This window comes from Echeneis naucrates, chromosome 13, assembly GCF_900963305.1.
Source record: "Echeneis naucrates chromosome 13, fEcheNa1.1, whole genome shotgun sequence".
Lineage (NCBI taxonomy): Eukaryota > Metazoa > Chordata > Actinopteri > Carangiformes > Echeneidae > Echeneis > Echeneis naucrates.
This window is the reverse complement of record NC_042523.1, coordinates 9,304,305-9,325,045: the sequence shown is the minus strand read 5'-3', so window position 1 is coordinate 9,325,045 and position 20,741 is coordinate 9,304,305. Positions and strand designations below refer to the sequence as shown.

The 20,741-nt window shown below is 39.8% G+C and overlaps 2 protein-coding genes across 3 annotated transcripts; one reads left to right on the top strand and one right to left on the bottom strand.

The window, feature by feature from the left end:
- Positions 1–1,377: 1,377 nt before the first annotated feature.
- On the bottom strand, positions 1,378–17,968 carry LOC115052830 (RIMS-binding protein 2). Of its 2 annotated transcripts, XM_029517204.1 has the most exons (7): positions 17,875–17,968; positions 6,067–6,114; positions 3,974–4,155; positions 3,497–3,653; positions 2,366–2,487; positions 2,215–2,286; positions 1,378–2,124 (listed from the first exon to the last, which is right to left on the bottom strand). In XM_029517204.1, exons 3-7 carry the CDS (start codon positions 4,034–4,036, stop codon positions 2,059–2,061), a joined length of 480 nt encoding a protein of 159 aa, XP_029373064.1. In that variant the 5' UTR covers positions 4,037–4,155; positions 6,067–6,114; positions 17,875–17,968; the 3' UTR covers positions 1,378–2,058. The 2 variants fall into 2 exon arrangements, with proteins under 2 accessions (XP_029373064.1, XP_029373063.1); XM_029517203.1 differs by lacking the exons at positions 6,067–6,114; positions 17,875–17,968 and having other exon boundaries at positions 3,974–5,131.
- ywhag2 (3-monooxygenase/tryptophan 5-monooxygenase activation protein, gamma polypeptide 2) lies at positions 8,186–13,366 on the top strand. The gene is made up of 2 exons (XM_029517201.1): positions 8,186–8,432; positions 11,459–13,366. The coding sequence occupies exons 1-2, from the start codon at positions 8,346–8,348 to the stop codon at positions 12,113–12,115; spliced, it is 744 nt and encodes a 247-aa protein (XP_029373061.1). The 5' UTR covers positions 8,186–8,345; the 3' UTR covers positions 12,116–13,366.
- Positions 17,969–20,741: the final 2,773 nt, after the last annotated feature.

Below are 20,741 nucleotides of genomic sequence, written 5' to 3'. Positions count from 1 at the left end.
TCTGGTAATTTGTGGAGATCCAAATTAATAATTACTTGGATCAATATCTATCTTCTGCAGTGTCTGACTTCGTTTTTAAAAGCAGGTGTAGCCTCACAGCTCCCCTGCATGTCCTTAAAAGGGATGTGCTCATACTTGGCAGCAGTTTATGAGTGTAGGTTTTGAATTTGCATTTGTGTGTGTGTATGTGTGTGTGTATGTGTATGTGTGCGTGCAGCTGTGTAGAGTAACTAGGTATACTTCCTAAAAATTAAGTTGAATAAAGAGGCACTGAATTTCTCGGTTACACATGTATAAAAATATGTTGGTGTGTGTATACATGGTGTCTGTACCAGAGAAATGTGCGATATCTGTAACTCTGAGAGTTGATTGAAATATCGCTCATAAAACGTGGACTGGTTGGATCCACACAGACTTGCATCAGTTACAGTTTTAAATACATTATAGATAAATCACATCTTACAACAAACAATTGTTTACTTTAACAAGACAGACATGTCCACTTGCTATGTTTGAAATAATGTTCTGCCACTGTGTGTGTGTGTATGCACAAATGTGCACATGTAATGTATCGTGTATAGCTTGTGGGTACATGTGTGCGCATGTGTGAGTGTGTTCAAGCGTTTCCTGTGTTAACCACGTGGCTCTGACGGTGTTAATAAAAAGATCACATTCACTTCTGGGTTTTCTTTCTTCTGTGGAGTCCAGACTGGTAAGACCCTGACAGTGAGCAAAATTTATTTTGAGAAATTTAATAATGTAACTAACTCCTCTTGTACTTGTGTCAAATCAAAATGAACTAAAATGTACAGGAAATACGACTTTTTGTTTCATTAAATTCCTATATCGGCATAATTTAAGCAACATGGCTGTCAAATGTGATGAGTAGCAATGATGAAAAACTGTTCAATAACTGTTTTCTTATGCTAACAATATTGTTTCATATACTGTGTAATTTGTGACAACTTGACTTCATTGTTTGCGGTGGAGGGACCAGAAGCTACTGATGTACAGTGTTGTCACCCATAAAGTAGAAAGCACTACTAAACTTCACTACACTGTGTAGTGTTTCCTACTTTATGGATGAGTATACTGTTTGCTGCAAAGGAAACCAAAAGAAGAAGACATTTTAGACTTCAGACTGAATTTCTCAGATTCTCTGCTTTTGTCATTTACTTTTGTTTTGTTGTTGTATTTCAGATTGCAATTTTTTTTTTTAAATCAAATTTCAATGGTGATGAATCTTATGAATTTTAAATTATATATCAGTACAAAAAAGAAAACTGATGTTTATATACACTTTAAAAAACCCCAACGTAAATCACGATACAAAGTCAAGTTTATTTCCAATTTTTGCATTGAAAATGTGAATATTAATATTTTTCTTTATACAAACTTTGCTGTAAATATTTTTAAAACTCATCAACAGCAGATATTTTCTCTTAATTATTCCATATGAAAAGACTAAGAGCAAATTATAGAAAATATATAAACGAGGTATAAGGCAAATACTACTGCAGACACTCTGGTCTGCAGAAAAGTGAGACTATAAGTGTATAGTTAAGGCTACAACAGCTATCATTTGCCATCAGGTATGAAATACTTACAGAGTGTTCGTACTGTCATACATTCATAAGTGTACAATTCATAAAAAAATTTCAGTTCAATGTTTGGCTGCCAAACAAAATGTGATTTTTAAAAATTGTTTTTGATTTGATTGATATGATTTGTAATCCTCTGTATTTTTCTTTCATAAATTATGATTTGCAATTTTGCTTTCAATAAAGGAATACTCTGAAATATATGATGAGAACTGTTTTCACTGTAGCATAAACCCTGATAACGTTGATTATTCTGGTTACATTAGCTCCTTATTTATGTAGACCTTCATTGATTTTCCAATTAAAGCAGATGCAGTGCTAGTAGAAAAATAGAAAATATATATTTTGACACAAAATGTCTGTTTAGTTCATTTCTTCTCATAAAGAAAAAAAAAATCTGATCTCTCACTCTAAGACTTGGCATTTGTAGCAAATATATCCTACGGAATAGCGTTTTCTAATCCCAGGGTAGTGACTGCAGGAAGTTTGATGGAACCAAACCCCGTCGACCGTGCAGATCCCCCTAAAATTGAGATTAGCTGCGTGTAAGATTCAGTGGAAGAACTGAGAGTTCTGAGTTTGTTTTTTTTTAACCTGTAGAGATTACACTTACATGGTAAAATCCATCCTGATCCATTTCGCCCAACACATATATGATGTCTCCTGAACGAAAGCCAAGTTCAAGCTATGTAAAGAAAAGCACTAGTTAGTTACTTGGTATTTTAAAACAAAAATGAAAATGACTCTGTGATTGCTGTGCTTACTTCACTGTCCATGTTGGGCGAACTTTCCCATGGATCATAGTCAAATAAGGCCACCATTCGTCGAACAACCACATCCTCAGACACACTGGCTACATCGCTCAGCTCTGGCGTAGAAGACATACCTGTGGGCAAAAAGAGCACAGACGCTCCTTTGAAAATGCATGTCGATGCTAAAATAGTTCATCAGTTTGCACATCAGTCAAGTAAGCATCAAGCCTGCTCAAAAACATAACAAATAAATAAAAAAAGGTAATTTAATTGAAATGAACATTTTTAATTTGGTAACTTCTGTTATGGATGTGCAGTACTCCTGCATGGTAGAACACCTTATTTGTCAGAGTAGCTTAATGAGTTTCTGGAGTTATCCAGTTTGAGAAAGCAGCTTCTCACTGATGGTCAGTTAGAGACAGGATCATCTCCTGCAGTGGTTTCATACACCTTCCACTGCTCTTTATTCCGGAGGGGAATGCTCTACTTTTCACCTTCCACTTGCTTTGTACTTCACAGATCTTCTTAAAGTCTCTGATCTGGCTTCACAGATCAACATCTCAGATTTTAGAAGTTGATGTGAAAAAGGGAGGGGGTTTATCACGATCTGATTAATCAGTTTTCAAGTGTGACAACATGAGTCTTGTTTCAAAATAACTGCTGCCTGGATGATGATGCACATAACACGTAAATTAATTACCACATTTCTTTCTCACAACGTTTTCAATGGCACTTTAAATTTGTGTTTTAATTGTTTATTTCTTGCAACTGCTTACAACTTTAATGCTGCATAAATAAAATAGCATCAGTTTATATGATATAATTCGTGATTACACATTAAAGCCCTGCAGAGATAAAGTGGGAACATGTTTTGGATGAAGCTTCATAAGACAATAGCTATCATCTTGTGTGCTCAAAAAAATTAAGTTTCACTCTTTACTATAGATACTTGAAATACATTTTGCTGATATATATCTGCACTTTTTGTGAAAGGGTTAGAGTTGGGTTGTAATACTTTTACAATATTTTTACATAGTGACATTGCCATTTTTAGAAGGGTCAGGATTCTGGGTCCTTCCTCCACCACTGCTGTTGTGTTAATGTTTTGTAGCACAGTGTCCTGCAAAAGCACAAGGGGGATACCTGTGTGGTCCACAGGGAGGAATCCCTGCTGCATGAGAACATGCTTCAAGTACTCATCATCAACCGGGATCTCGGTCACCATATTGCTTGGCACAAAACCAGAGAGACCACCAGACTCCCCGTGATAGAACCCATCAGAGTCTTTGTCTCCAAACACCTATCGAATGCAGACACAGGTGACTTTGGAAAAAATAAAAAGTAAAATTCACATCTGTGAGTTTGCCTGCTGTGGCACTTAAAAGGCGGCAGATTAGACAAATCAGTTGAATGTCATGACAGGAAACAGAAACTCAAAACAAGCTTGTATCTTCATAATCTTTCACCTGGCCTCAATCTGGCACAAACAGGAAACGCTTTCACACACTTTCAAAGAACATTTCAACTGCTTCAATGAGGAAATACAACTCATATATACACTGAAGTCTGAGACTAGTGCATGAAACTAACAATATAAGAGATGTCACACATTGTTTTTACCTTGATTATCTGGCCTGGGACAAAAGGCAGTTCCTCTGCAGCTGTCTCATGGTTGGGAGACATTGCAGCAGGGTTGTATGGGTAAAGCGCCACAAAGAGCCGGACCGTGGGTATGGACAACTGGCTCGCAGTCTCTAGTTCCCATTCTCTGAGATCCTCTGGAGTAGCAATCCTAATTTCATCTGGGTAAATCAGAACATCCAGCTCCAGCCTTGTCTCCATTTACGCCGGTTTGAATGCCTGACTGTCCACTTGGCAGACAGATGGCCACTGTAGACAGTCCTCTCTTTACCCTTATCCTAATTTGAGGTAACTAAGCTAAGCAGAAGGAACAGTAATCCTCTTTGAAGCAAGTGGATAGATTCATCAGTTCAGCAGTGTGTGCTGCACTGTAAGACTCTATGTGCAAAGTAATAGCAGCTCTGATTTAATTTTTTTTTAATTACACGGCTCAAACACCCTTTTTATTGTCTTTGTGGTCATTTAGTAAAATTGTATGGTGTTTCTCACACAAAATGTCCTGTGGGCCTCATACTGCATTCCCTTTTTCATACTGCACCGTGTCCTTGATTGTCCTGAAAGGTGCTTGTAAATAAAATTCACAATATTTATTATTACTGTTATACTAAGATATAACAGTTGAAGAAACCTATCATTTCTACCATGTTTCTGCCTCTGGAACTTTGGTTCAATATATTTTATAGTTATTTTGACTATTTAATTGTAAAGTTATCTTTCCAAGGTTGCCAAGGTCGTGATTAAAGACTTGAACTCTTTTGATTTTGGGTTCCTTATCTGCAGACTTGGGCCCAGATATGCGGATGTTTGTCATCGAATAAATAAATTGTTTTAATTATTTTATCTATATGATCCACATGAGGGCAGTAGAATTACAAAATAATAACTAATAATAAAAGTGACATAAATTGTCATGGGGTTTGATACAGTGCACAGGACAGAGCCTGATAACTAGCTGCTAACACACAAACCCACTTAATATATTTGCTACTAATCAGGTCATTTGCCAAAATCCATAGTTAGAGGAACCCCTATCCACGTAGTTTAGGGCCCCTCATGGTCTGGGGAACTTGGGCTGTTGTGTGCTTGACATGGTTGGTGATCCTGTCATGCTGGGCTTTGTCTTACTTTTTAAAGGATGCATAATAATCACATCTTCAAAAACTGTTAGTAAAACTGATTATTTTCCGGCAGTGACTTGAAGTAAAGAGTGAAGTCACAAACAAACAAAAAAAAAAATAAATAAATAAATTGATATTCACTTTTTGTGAAAATACAATGCAATAATATTTTTTCATTGCCTCTGAGCTGCCTCACTTGAGAAAAAGCCCAGACACAAAGATAAATAAAACTCAAATCACAGTATTTATATACATTTTAGGTGTTATTAGTGTGAGATGGCAGTACCCCCACCCTACACACTCTAACCCTCACACGCAAACACACACATGCACACAGACTTTTTTCGACCACAACTTGACCCAATTAACACCACACTAAAATTAAACACTTCCTCTCTTGACCTTCAGCTGGGGCAGCAGGTGATAATCTCCTGCTGCACAGAATGATCAAAGGTTTATAAAATCTGTATGTATGTGAATGTGGGATGGTCGGTGTGTTTAAGTGTGGGACAGACAGAGTGGAAATCGCTGGTGAGAAAACAGGTTTTTGGTCTAAACCCCATTATTTTAATTTACAAGCCTGAGTCCTTCTGTCTTCACATTTGATGCTATATTTAAACTCATAGGATAAATACTTTTGCTGACATGGATGCTATGTTGCTTTAGACAATTGTCTGGAAAAGAATAAAGTAAAATTGTATTGATTGTGACCTGCTGCTGAGTGATTCCACTGGGTCAGCGTGCCTTAATGAACCTGCTGAGAAACCATTTCAGTTCATTAGACTATTCACAACAACAGTCTTTTTCTGTTCTGTTCTCTGTCTCAGCATCATACATTCATTTTAAATTTGTCCAGAAGAGGGAGCAGTGAACCACAGCAGCTTCTGCTGAGTGGCTCACCCTAACCCAACCTCACCAGCAGAGCTTGCTCTTTGCAGCTTCCAGTCACCTGACCTTGACAGCAAATGCTTTGATCTCCAGTGGGATGTCCTGTGAGCTGCCCTGCAAAAGAAAGCATGATTTAAACAAACTAATGAACACTTGTTTTTTTTTTTTTTTTATTAATATCAAAATCTATTTGGGCTGTCAGTAATTGTGAGTATTTTTCTGTAAAGTTTTGTGCAAACAGGGATGGAGACGCAGATGGAGACAGATTATGCAGGCAGGAGGAGTTTGTGAATTGTATTATCAGACACGATGATAATAAAGGCTCTAGGTGGGAAGGCAGTGGCAGTTGGGAGTCAGGTGACTGAAACATGGAAGAAGGTGCAAAGACACACAGTTTGCAGATGGAGACTGGAAGGATACAGGCACAAAGTGGACAATAAAAACAGGGATTAGCTCTAATCTATTCCAATTTTCCTAATTTTAATAATTATGCTGGAGACTTATAAAAGTGTAACAGTAAAATGCAGTGATAATGTGGGTGCCGAACAGAAAAAGCAGGCACACAGCACATGATTTTCTATAGCTAACTTCGCACAAACTGCAAAGGCAAAGAAAAAACTGTGACTGGTCACAACAGTAACTACATCGCACAGGTTGCTCTGCAGAGCTGGTTCTTCATAAATTGCAACGCCCAAATTTGCGTTGCTCAGTGTGACCTGCTGGTGTGTTTGGAACAAATCACAGCCCACTGCGATGTCATCCATTGGCCTCACGTTTGTAATTTGTCATCTTCACATTTGTAAAATGTAAAAATACATGCTTGGTTTTTCACAACCAGAAGAAACAATATGTAAATAAGGTGAAGCCTAATAGGACCGTGAGGTGGATCTGACCTGCTCTGTTCCGTAACCTCACTCAGAGGTAGGTTGCCATTTGTTGTACAGTTGTATTGAATAGGACCTCATCCTGCAGGTGGTGAATCATCGCCACCCCATGTTTCTGCATTGTCTGCTGCGCCCATATTTCTATGAACCTGATCTGAGTAGCATATTCCTGCTGCACCTGGGCTGAATATCCCCCCCTCTGTCGCTCTCTCTCTCTCCCTCCAACCAGTCGAGGCAGAATGCCGCCCCCCCTGAGCCTGGTTCTGCCCGAGGTTTCTGCCTCTTAAAGGAAGTTTTTCCTTGCCACTGTTGCCAAGTGCTTGCTCATCGGGGGATCTGTTTTGTCTCTTTAAATCATTTTATAAAGAGTTTGGTCTAGACCTGCTCTATATGTAAAGTGCCTTGATGTAACTTTGTTATGATTTGGCACAATATAAATAAAACTGATTTGATTTGATTTTACCTGGTGATTGAAACTTACTGAGGTAATAAATAAAGTGAGAATTTGTGCCACTTCCCATTGATTTCAATTTAATTGGAATTCTGTACAAGTGGAGTTGTGCTGCGATGGTAATTAAACAGAAAGGTTTTCCACATTACCTTCACTTTTCAGAAATAGAGTTTAATACTATTTTAATATACAGCCAATGGTTTTTCATAGTTTTTGAAGACTACGGGAGGTAATGGCACAAAATTAAGTTATATCAGGTTTTGGACTCATTTGCAAACACTTTGTATAACACATTTGATTGTTGATTTTGGCTCCCTCAAGCACAATAATACCTCCAAGCAAGTCGTCTCACACTGGCTTCATGAACATGGCTGGTCTCAGGCTACTTCAGATCTCCAGGCTCCTGATCTGAATCCAATAAAACACCTCTGGGATGTGGCAGGATAAATGTGGAGATGATAAATCTGCACAATCCAAAATCCTAAAAGCCCTGTAGATGTTGTCGAGATCACGCCATGAAGAAGTGAGGCTGCTTTATAAGTGAAGGGAGGAATAGTGTTGGTATGGTGTCGTTTATGAAGTGCTCTGTGGATTTACCCCCCACTCCCCCCAATCCTGCACCCTAATAATCAATCCAGTTTGGGAAAATGCCTGGCTCCAGCATTACAGCCATACAGGACTCAATTTCCCACAGGGCCTTGAGCCCAGAACTGCTCCCATGCCCCCCCCCCCCCCCCCAGCACGCATGGCTCCTGGTTCCCTTATATGGAGTGTTACATCATTGGCACAGACACCCACCTTTCTGAGTGATGACGCAGCCTAGGGAGAGTGTGTGAGGAGGGAGGGAGAGAAGAGAGGGTGTCCCGTCTGCACGGAGCACAGACAGACAGCAGGGAACAGCTGCAGCGTCAGGCTCGCTCAGGATTTCACTGCATTGCGATTGAAAAATATCAATTCTTTCCGAACCCGAGCAGAGCAGCTCCGCCAGGCAGCCAAACATCATCTGAACAATGGTCGACCGCGAGCAGCTGGTGCAGAAAGCCAGGCTGGCCGAACAGGCTGAGAGATATGATGATATGGCAGCCGCAATGAAATCGGTAAGTTTCATTGAGAAAAACACCAGCATTGTGTCCTGAAGGTATGATGAGTTCTGTGTTCTTTTTTATCGCAGTCTGTTTGCGTAAAAGGCGCGTACCGCAATCTGGATCAGGTTGGCTGTAAATGTGGATGAAGGGTGGGTGAGGGGGGGTTACACTTCATATTCCTGCACTACAATTTGGCATCATGGTGAAGTGATATTTCACGAGCTCATTGTCATGCCAGCTCATCGACAGTCTAAACGCCTGATTTCGATTTCATTTTATTTTATTGTATTCTCGCAGCCCAATCCAAATCTGCGGCTCCTTGGGCGGTGCCTTTCTGTCGGCCGTGCCCGTTCACTGAAGGGAAATTACAATGAAATGCACACATAGGCCTGAGTTTGACCCCCCCACCTCCTACCTCCCCACATTAATGGGGTATTTATTTCATATAATATCTGCTCTATTGAATTTGCCGCCCCTCCCCCCTTATCCCCTTTCCGTTTACCACCGCGCGTCCTCCCATTCGGTTATACCAAATGTAAAAGAGCCTCTGCTGCTGGGAGCCATGTGAGGTTGATCGGAAAAAGCCTATCAACTGCCCCCCACCTCTTCCTCCTCCTTTTCTCCAGCTTTCCCTTTCCCCTCTTTGTCACATCAATTAAAATATCATACATTACCAGCATCTGCCCCCCCCCCCATGTACAAGGATGAGAGGCATTTTCTGAGGGATCTCTTGCTGCATGAAGCGTCTCCAAAAAAGAGCCTTTAAACTGCTTTTTCCTCTAAACAAACGTAGGAGGCAGTAGATCTCTCTAGAATATTCTTTGTCATATTGCAGTGAGTCAATATGATCCGATTCAATTTGAAGGCTTTGTCTTCTCCTCTCTTTAACCCCTAATGTACCTCCTCACATCTCAATCTGTGCATGAGCTGCTTCTATCTCAGGTCTGACTCGCCCTGATATCCGGCACCCTTTAAAAGCCATTTTGGGTTAATGGGCCTGATCAAAAATGCCGTAATATTGAATGCAAAGAGGGCAGCCTGTCTCACATGAGCTTTCTTAGCTCTTAGTGGACAGTGCTGAGGACATAGTTTTCATCTGCTTTAGTGCCCCTCCATCACCCTCATTCTCTCTGTACCCTTAAGAAATTCTGGAAACTGGATTCACCAGTGGGTAAAAAAAAAAAAAAAAAAAAAAAAAAATGCTGTGTCACACCAGCTCATACTGGCACCTATGGCACCCTGGGAGTCTGAGCCAGGCCTAAATGAGCTCACATATACATCAAACCCATCACACTTGTTTTAAAGGCAGAACATTTTCTATATTGCTCATCTGGAGAGATGAAGTAAGCCCTCGTGGATCGTTTGTCACGGAGAGTTTCTAGTTGCTGGAGGTGGGATAATGTGTGTGCACGGAGGGATTCCTTTCCCTTTAAACAATCTGCCATGTCAGTGTGGTCCAAACTAGGCCCTTATGCAGGGGTGTGTACTCTCACTCTAATCAAAGGGAATCCCTTGTCATTGCAGCCAGAAAACGACAAATGAAAGGCCATTACGTTCGCCTTCTACAGAAACATGTACACGGATTAACTTGAACATTATCGACCTTTAATGCAGCTTTTCAGTTCCACTTTTTGTTGATATGCTGAGATTGCAATTTTCCTTGTTCATTATTTATGCCTTTAATTTCTTTTAACTGATGTTCCACTATGATATAACAGCTATCATAATAGCACTTAACCAGCAGAACTCAAAAACAATTCAAAATAAGTCATTGATGGTCAAATTAGCTGCAGATTTGCATGTTGGCTCTTTAACCCCAATCAATGTATCAGTATATCCCATATAGTACATGATGGGGCAGTGACGTATCTGACTCAGATAATGTCTTTTCAGGGCCCCCTTTTTTTGTATTCATTTTTTCATGTAAGAGTCTTCATTTCATCATATTGTGTGTTTCATATATGTCTGAAAAAAGTAAATGTCTAATGATTATTGTTGGCAATCAAACGTGAACATTAGGTTTGTGTTGCAGTTTTGGGAGCAATGTTTGAGTGTTTCTCTCAAAGTTGGGGGAATATGTGTTGTCTTTGAGTGTTAAAAGGAATGAGGAACATGAGCACACCATGGAGGCAACTTTAGTTGAAAACTCTATATAGATGTTTAGTGAAAACTAAGCTACATGTCCTTATTTTCATCTACATATTTCAGGCCCTGTGCCATTATTGATCTGTCTGAAAGCACATTCTGACACCAGGTTGCTTTACCAAATCAAATAAGCATGAGTAATATAGCCTCTTTATAGCAACACAGTCCCTTTAACAACTAGACTACCATCTTGATCCGATCTGTCAAAATCTAAGTTTAACAGGCCAGCTCAGAGTGACGTCATGGTGTGGAGTTTTAGACAGGTAAAAAGGTCAGTTTCAGCCAGAGAGAAGGTCACTGGGACACGTGAACCGCCTGTGCAGTGATGGTTTTCATTTACAGTGCAGCTGCCCCCAAGGGCTCGTAGGAACATTTCAGCCACTCCGGTTCAGCCCCGCCTCCCCACACCCACCTATCCCACTGCACCCTATCCCCAATTGCCGGCTATCTTGAATATCATCTCTCGCTACCAAGCATGAGCTGACTGCGTGACAGCTGGAGCTATTAGTGAACTAAATGAATGGATTACCATGGAAACTGGGAATTGCACATGACAAGTGAAATACTCCTCATTTCCTATGCTGTGGACTGTACTGTTGGGCCAGATCCTTTCAAGCCAAAAGAGAGTAAAGACAGCATTAGTGTCTGTCGAACGTTTTCTTGATTAAATAATCATTCATTTAGTTCGTAAAGAATAATAAATTTTTCTTTCCCATAGACAAAAGATTAAATAAAAGATTTCAGCCACTTTTTTACTTTTGAAAATTATGAATTATGAAATTGAAATTACTGATGTTGACTGTTGCTATCCTTACGACTCTTCTATTATTTTTTGTAAAATGCGCTGCTAATCACTTATGCTCTCAATTTTTTCCTTTTTGTCTGTTTTCTAGGTAACAGAGCTTAACGAGGCTCTGTCCAATGAAGAGAGGAACCTCTTGTCTGTGGCCTACAAGAACGTGGTTGGGGCCCGCCGCTCCTCCTGGAGGGTGATCTCCAGCATCGAGCAGAAGACGTCAGCTGACGGCAATGAGAAGAAGATTGAGATGGTCCGGGCATATAGGGAGAAGATTGAGAAGGAGCTGGAGGCTGTGTGCCAGGATGTGCTCAACCTCCTAGACAACTTCCTGATCAAGAACTGCAGTGACACACAACACGAGAGCAAGGTGTTTTACCTGAAGATGAAGGGTGACTACTACCGGTATCTGGCGGAGGTGGCCACAGGGGAGAAGAGAGCCACCGTGGTGGAGTCGTCAGAGAAAGCCTACAACGAGGCCCACGAGATCAGCAAGGAGCACATGCAGCCCACCCACCCCATCCGCTTGGGCTTAGCTCTCAACTACTCTGTCTTTTACTACGAGATCCAGAACGCCCCTGAACAGGCCTGTCATCTGGCCAAGACCGCCTTCGACGATGCCATTGCCGAGCTCGACACCCTCAACGAGGACTCCTACAAAGACTCCACTCTCATCATGCAGCTGCTCCGAGACAACTTGACACTGTGGACAAGTGACCAGCAGGATGACGAGGGAGGGGAGGGCAACAATTAAAGAGAAACCACACTTCGAAAAAAAAAAAAAAAATATGAAGGGCCGGTGGACTTTGGCAGCCGCTTTTGCCGATGATACTACCGCAGCAGCAGTTCTTTATTTTTCCATGTGTTAAAAGAAAAGAATCAAAAGAGAGGTGAGAGTGGAGGTTAAATCTTAGTTTAAATATATATAGAAATATATATACAGTTGAAAGGGGCCTCCGTCTTCTTGATTTTCTCTTTGACATTTGCCAAAAACCACTGATATGTCAGTCAATCAGCCTGAAGTGGTTGTTGTTGGATTGAAATGGCAGCCTTGCACTGGCATAGGAACTGATCTTGTTCTGTCAAGATAAGCTGCTTAGTTAGGTTTTTGCGTGATAGAGATGCATTTGAGTCACTTGAGAGAGAAAATGCTTGAATGGGAATGCCTCACAAAACTAGTTTGCATTGGTTCCAGTTGTAGATCTACATATGAGAAAGGGCCCTGAAAGCCATGGATGTTAAACTCTCACCAACAATGAGAAAAGATAAAGTTTAACTGATTAAAATCCACAAACCCACAATTTAATTTCTTTTTTTTTTTCTTAAGGATTAATTGCACGGGAGCGACAACAACAACAACAACAACAAAAAATAAATGAAAATAATGATAATAATAATAAAAAGAAAGTGGACTGGTTTGATTTAAAATTTTCCCCCTCCTTCTGTCTAAAGTGTATTTGGCATTTCACAGATTCGTCTGTTTTGTCACTGGAACCATTGATTCTTTTGGTGGTGAAGATTACTAAAGGCAGAGACTTAATACAAAACAATAAAAAAAAAAAAAAAAAAAAAAAAGAAAAACTGAGAAAAAAAATTAAACAAAAGCAGCTTCAGAGTTTGTGGTTTACTTCTGTGTTTGTTTTATTAAATGCACTTGCCTACTATACTGTTTCTTCAGTGTAAAATGATGACAACAATAATATCGATTATTCAATATTGTGCATGCTGGTGATGTATTTATATACAGTAGCTTGACTTTATTAACTTATACTGTGGGTGTTAAGTATTCATATGATTGAGAAAAACAGGCTTTGTCTGATGTTGATTTCTAATTTCTAATTTATTTTGTTTGATTATGGATTTTGATTTGCTATACCAAAATGGTGATCGTAAAAATTGACCTGTAATGGGCGTTGCTATAGTGACATGCAATATGTGTATTTCATTTGTTAGCAAAAGAAAAAAGGAAGCTAAAAAAAAAAAAAAAAATCCCACCAGTGATCACTTAATCTTACCAACTGGTGTTTGTCACATTGAAGTATGATAATGATATATTTTGTTCTTTGAACAGTATTTAAGTACTTTTCTCTGTCATGCTATCCAGTTTTAATAATGGTGAAGTTTTCAGCCTCAATGTTCTGTTATGATTCACAAACATGGACCATATTTTATTTCTGACAGTATACTTTTTTTTTTGTTTGTTTTTATACCTTTTAGCTGTTCCTGAGTGACAAAATATCTTGAATGTGAGTCATTATGTAGCAGTTGCACAAGAACCGAAATAATAGCTATGATAATAAAAAATATGACTAAATTATAACATGCACCATTTCCGTGGTGGTCTAGTGTATTGTTGTATCGTCACCCATAAGAAAATTTGTCTTTAAGGAAAAACCATTTCATAGAAAAGCTATTTTAACACTTTGATTTGTACCCTGAGTACAGTATGTGCTTTCTTTTATGCCTGTTTTATTATTTAATATGCCTCATTTGCAAGTTAAATTATTTTAAAAAAACAAACAAACAAAAAAACACAAATTTTATCTGCCAGTATTTTAAGTTTCTGCAAGCACGTGTGCAAGGTGTAACATTTCTATCTTCAATGGTTCCTCACTTTTTCATGTGTCTGCTCTCTGTACAGCACATAGATATGAATATTCAACACCAATGCACAAATACAGTCACAAGGAAGACAATTGGTTCATGATAAGGAAAATCAGAACAAACTTCAGACACTAGGAAGCTGCTCAAGAGCACAGAAAGCTGCTGAATGGATTTATCTTCATAATGCTGCTAGTTCTATAGATTATTACATTAATATATTGATACAGATGCCAGTTTATTTTTCCAAACTGATGGCAGTTTGAGGGGGACAAGTTTGTTTTAAATTTCAGATGTGATGGTGTAAGTGAGAAACCAAAAGCCTTAAGGTCAGTCACACCCTTGTTCACGTATGGCAATTATGTCACCACCATGACTCAACCTCCATGAGCTCACTCTATGTCACAGCTGCTTTGATTTATTTTTAACGTAGTACAGGGTTGACGGTCTTTCAGGACTCACCAGACAAATTGCATGAAATCCTAATCCCAATCTGCACAGTGGCTCACACGGATGCGAAACATTAGAATGGAGTTGAATCCCAAGATGTGTGTGTCACACTGAGTGGATTATTTCTCTCACTTTTGTTTGAATATTTTTGCAAAACCATGTCGGGAGACTTTCACTCATTGCCAAGAAAACATGCGTTGTTTTTTGTTTTGTTTTTTTGTTTGTTTTTTTTTCCCCTCTGTGATTTGTGTTTTATTTTTTCATAATTTCAGATGCTGATCTTTGTTTTTGTGACATGAAACCATAGACGATCTGAGGAAAGAATTAGGTTTCAGATCTTACGTACTGGAAATTAGCAAGGGCAAAGTGGGAGGGGTGGGGTTGGGGGTTGATAGCTGAAATGGGATACAAACTGTATGCTCTGAGGAATTTTTGGTTGCCATCTGTTGCCCATTAAAGTTGTTTGTTTATCTGTATATTTCTATATTTTCATTTCTTTCTGTAATGTAGCCATTTACAGTCATACCAGAAACACCACAGCTCATGCGTTTTCATTCTGTAAGTTCATGACTGAACACATTTTCGACACTGAACTGATTTCAGCCCACACATTATCGCAAGAAGTTAAAATGACCTTCTGTAACCCTTGTGGGTCATGTACTGTAACTGGTGTGCGTGTGTGTCTTTGTGTGATGGGTATGTGTACTACTCTATTACGCCTGCACCACTGCATGTGTGAAACATCTGTGAGTGAACGTCTGAGATGGAGTCTGTATCATCTGCAGTGCAGAGACACTGCCAGGTCACACAACAAACTACAGTACGTCTTAAATGAGACTCTTTGTGAGGCGGCTTTGCTAATCATTAACTAAATTAGGGCATAGATCAAAGAATGTTGCTTCAAAAGTAGATAAGATTTTATGATCAAAGCAGAAGAACTCTACATCAAAATAAAATCCTGCAACTCATGACGGACTTTGGGGGAAGATACTGCATCGTTTAAACGGCTGAATCTATATTAACAAAGTATCTTTTCACCCAAAGGTTGACTTTATCTGGGTAACTGTGCGCATGTATATGTTTCAGCCTGGGCGTTGAGCCCTCACACTGATTGATAAGCTGAAGTGCTAAACTGCTGAACCACCCACCTTCAGACCGCAGCCGCTTGCTGCAGCTTGCTGCACTGAACCTTTCATGAGATGAAATTCTGTGCTTTGAACAGTCTTCCTCGCCAGCCAATAGCTGACAAGCACACTCTACTCAGCCTCCAATGGCATTCCTGTTGCTAGGGCTATAATAAGTATCCCGCTATTAGTCTGGCTCCTTGCTGCACTGCTCAGACATCTATTGCATCCTGTAAAAAATGAGAACTCAAAGCACACGGAGGCCATTAGAATTCAACACCAACCTATCGCCCAGCCTGTGTTTTAATGCACTGCTACACTTTCAGGGACATTGGTGTCATCTTTATTGGTAAATGTTGACGCATCGCATGCCCCAAGATGCACTGGGGCCTACTGATGGACATGTAATTGAATCTCCGGTAGCTGCGAATTCAATTCAGTACTTTCATGATAGATTGAAGTAAAATTAGAAGATATTTAATATTATATTTATTTAAAGATATTTCTGATGAAATTACAAACAATTCATAGTGTTTACACGAAACATCCACATGCAACCAAACCTGTTTATTCAACTCTGCTGATACCATAACCGCATGGAGCCTTATTTCCTAGAGGGGAGGCCAGGATGACAAAGCACAGGTGATCATTCTGCCATAATTATGTCACCTGAAGGCAAATGCCTTCTAAATCACTGCATCAAATTCTTTTCATTAGCATCAATGGATGTTCACCAGGGCAACAAGGTGGCACAGTGGTTAGGTCTGTTGCCCCACAATAGGAAGGTCACAGGTTCAGTTCCCGGGCCTGAGGCCTTTCTGTGCAGAGTTTGCTTGCTTGTTCTGCCTGTGCTTGCGTGGGTTTTCGCCAGGTACTCCCCTTTCCTCCCACTGTCCAAAGATATCCTGTTTAGGTTAATTGGTGATTCTAAATTGTCTGTAGGTCTACATGTGAGTGACTGTCTCTATATGTTGGCCCTGCAATGGACTGGCGACCTGTCCAGGGTGTATCCCAACCTTGCCAAATGTGAGCTGGGACTGGCTCCAGCACCCCTCACAACCAAGAAACGGATAAGCAGTAGAAGATGCATGAAGGACAACCACCTTTACACTGCTTCTTCCTTGAAAAGGTCCTAATGATTACCAAAAAAAAAAAAACAACTATTAAAAGTAAACAGTGGGAAGCAATACACCTTGAAGATGGTACAGGTGTGGTTATTTTTGTCCCATCTAAATTTTACAAGCTCTTTCAAATTTGTAAAAAGGAAGCTGCATCCACATCCACTCCTCTTTTTATGTCAGGTAGAGGATAACATCCACTGAAGTCAGTAGAGACATCTTGTGTAATGTGTCTATGTTCTTGCTGGGACTGAGATGAGATCATTGGTACCACTCTCGTGTCTGTCTGATAAAAAAGAAGCCACTCCCAGGAGCTGGACAGTTTAACTTCATCAAGACAATGAGAGGCTGCTAGTCAGGTCTTACTAAGTTTGGTTTTGTGGAGATGAGGTGAAACATGTCAGGTTATTTAGCTGTGGATGGCCATGAATCACATTATGTTATATTATTATCATCTAAAGAGCTGGCTGCTGGGTCTTTTTTGTTTCCAGGTCTAAGGCTATGGCTAGCTGGATGAACCTCTGCAGTTACAGTTGAACTGCTGTGGCCACCAGAGAATTATTACTGGGGGGTCCTGATCATTTTTAAGGGGGTGCTAGTGCATTCTGGCACAGCAAACACCAACAAATAATACGAGAATATATATAGAAGATTTATTCATCCCAGGCTAACAGACTACATAAGTGTTGGTGTACTTTACAAATACAAAACTGTAATACAATTAACACATGTATGTCCCCTATCCAAATAACATAACGCCACAAAACAAAACCAACAACAAACCAAAATCAAACAAAAGTAAATAGAAGGGGATTTCCTAGATTTCAGATCGTAGCATCTTACTAAATGTTAATCATAAAAAAAAAACACGAACACTCATGTAGCATACACTGAACAAATGCCAAACAAACACAAACAATAAAAATAGCCACAACACACACACAACATCTGTGGATTTACAAAACAGTGCCACTGTGAGCAGAAACAACTGCAGTGCAAAAACTCAAAACTCTTACTGAGAATATTTGCCTTATTTCTAGCCAAAGCAAATCTTATTACACTTAAAATAAGATTCATCATCGGAAGAAGTAACTTGTTTTTAGACATTTTTCACTTGAAATCAACGAAAATATCTGTCCACGGAGCAAGATATTTTGTCTTACTACAAGCAAAAATAACTTGCTCCATGGAAAGACATTTCTACTACTACTACTACTTACAATGTCGAATCCGGTTAGCGCCTGTCGTCCTCCTCCATTATTGTCCTCCACGCCGGCTGCCGCTCGTTTTTTAGGAATGATAAATGTAAAGCGGTCCATTTAGCAAACTTGCTATCTAACGGCTAACACGCCAAGCAACGTCAGAGGTCAAATCTCACGTGCCGTCTGCGTGCAAGCCAGCCAATCAAATCGCGCGACACAAGCGCAGCAAAGTTCAAGGGTCGTCATTGTTTAAATATGCTGTAAACAATATTATTTCTTGTCAGGATTGTTACCTATGATTGCTACATACGGTCTTTCAGAAATGTCTTTGTTTTTTGTTTATATATTCATAATTCGAGAGAAGGGGGGTCTCAGCCTTTTGCGGGAGATGGCCCCTCCCCCCCGCCGCCGATGAGTTACACATAGATGTGAGTGATGTCACTCTCCTGCATCAAGCAAACATATGACTTTATAAAACTATTCCTTTAAGCTTTTGTCAAGCTACGGTGTCTCACTTTCAACCTTGTCTGAAATGATGCTCTTTCTTAACACTCGTGGAAACTATTAAACCATTTTAGTTTTATTTATATAATAATAATCTTTCCTTAGGTGATTTTACATGACTCTTGCTTTATCCTGTTTTAGCTCATTCTATCTATAATGATCTATAGTAATAATAATAATAATAATAGTTAGTATTATTATTATTGTTGTTGTTGTTGCTGTTAATAGTAGTAGTAGTGTTTATTTATTACTGGTTACTGCTATTTTTTAAAGGATACTTTCTGACTTTGGTGATTTAATTTTGAATTGGAATGAATATGCTTATTGGACACTTATTGTTCAGTACTTATTAGCAAACAGATGGACCCGTCTGCTCTTTGATGTAGTGAATAGGTTTTCTCAGTTAACTCTACACTGAATGTGACATTTCTTGCCACCTACAAATTCCAGCTCTGAAACATATTTAACATCCCGTAACCAAAGCTTGATCATCAACCAGGGTCATCTGTCATTTCATCAAATGCATTGGCTGAAATTTTTACCTCTGACCCAGAATATCAACCTTGTCACTTTTCCATTTGTCTTGAGGCTAATTTCATTCACACAATGAAAAAAAAAATGCACTGATGGTAAGGTAAGGAGGATGCTGGGCCAAATTAGAAGAAGTAGTAGAAGAAGAAAAACAGAGGTGAGAATCTCAGGGAAACCACAAGGAAGCAGAAACAGAGCAGCCAAAGCCACTGAGCTCACAAAAACTGGCAGATATAGGTTCGTCTATACTGTTTGAGACCAAGGAGGTGTGTGAGTGGACAGGGAAAGTCAGGTGACTGCAGATCAGAAACAGGTGAGTGGAGACAGAAAAAGCCTGGGGACATCTGGTGGGTGGATGTAAAAATGGCAGGCCTGGGAAACTGAAGGGATGAAACGTGGTCAGGAATAAATGAACAGGGATTGAGGGGAATAAATGTCCATCGTTATTTCCTAAGACCCTAACAGACATTCATTTGTTTAGCTTTCAGGGCAAAATGTATTATCATGAGTCATGTGTCAATCAATTCATTGATTAATCAACTAATCATTTTCGCCAATTTCAGTGTATCTGAAAGCACTATGTAGTCAGTCAGGCCCCTGTCTTAATTTTCTCACAGTCCTTGCAAACTCCATCATCAATAACCAAACTCCAAGGCTTTAGTATATAATTTTAAAACATGGTGAATAAAGATTGATCATTTTGTGAGTTTTCTGGAGTTGAAACATGGCAATTCATAACTCCAGACATGATGAGCTTATATTTTTTGCAGCGCAACACCACACGGAACACGCACTGACAAAACAGCCAGACACGTTGGCTTTTGAAAAGTTTATGATCTGACTCAACGTGAGCTGTACCTCAAAGATGCAAAGAAGATAATAGCTGCACAGCTCCAGAAATATCACCCCATTAGAGGCAGAAAAGAGATGCAGAGAAAGAAAGGGCCGATGTAGCGGCAGAACAGAGATAGATCTATAAATAGGCCTCCCTGCAGCCCGTGTGTAGACAGTGAGTGGAGACATCAATGTGACAGCATCTCCATGATAGAAACTATCTGCTTCTGCGTGGACAGTGAAAGTTCATATCTTCAATTAAGCGTTTTTAACCCCCGTTGAGCAAACCTGTGACATGACATGCAATTACACAGGTAATACTTACAATCAGCTCTGATCCCTGCTGTTCTTCTGAAGCCCATGGTTTGTTTGGGGGGGGTTCCTCACAGAATTAAGTTATGATAAGAAAAAGAGCACTGCAGAGTCTTTTAGGCAGAAAGACAGCTGTTATGCATGGCTGCAGCAAAATAAATTATTCAGGCTAACATTTAGACTTTGTATTATTTATCAAAAAAGTGCCACAACATTCAGCTGAAGGTTTTAAGAGACTATTTTAGGAGGCTCTTGTCCAAAAACATTGCAGGATACATTTCCCCTGATAAAGAGGCTGCAACATAAAACACTGCTGCCCTTAATTTAATTGTTTGGCTGTAAGCTTTTGGTATATTCACATACTCTAAGTGACAACTGATAGCTACAGAGTCTTGTGCGATGAACAAGACTACATAAAAGGTGATTCTAAAATTAAGTCCCCCAGCCCCCTTCCCAGTTTTACAGTTGCGTCACAGTATATGTTTTTCCAAGGCCTCTCAGTTACACTGTATTCCCAAACAAAATAACACAATTTCCACAAACTCACGTGTGTAGACTGTCACTTGATACTCATTCATCGATCTTCTACCACTCATCCTTTTCCGGGTCGTGGGGGTGCTGAAGCCAGTCCCAGCTCACTCTGGGTGAGGGCGGGGTCACCCTGGACAGGTCACCAGTCCATCACAGGGCCAACACACAGAGAC

Coding starts and splice junctions, on each gene's coding strand:
- LOC115052830 (XM_029517203.1), bottom strand. CDS start 4,195: ATGGAGACAAGGCTGGAGCTGGATGTTCTGATTTACCCAGATGAAATT. Junction 3,654..3,973: donor TCCCAGGCCAGATAATCAAG/GTAAAAACAATG, acceptor TGCATTCGATAG/GTGTTTGGAGACAAAGACTC. Junction 2,287..2,365: donor CGCCCAACATGGACAGTGAA/GTAAGCACAGCA, acceptor TTCTTTACATAG/CTTGAACTTGGCTTTCGTTC.
- ywhag2 (XM_029517201.1), top strand. CDS start 8,346: ATGGTCGACCGCGAGCAGCTGGTGCAGAAAGCCAGGCTGGCCGAACAG. Junction 8,433..11,458: donor TGGCAGCCGCAATGAAATCG/GTAAGTTTCATT, acceptor TCTGTTTTCTAG/GTAACAGAGCTTAACGAGGC.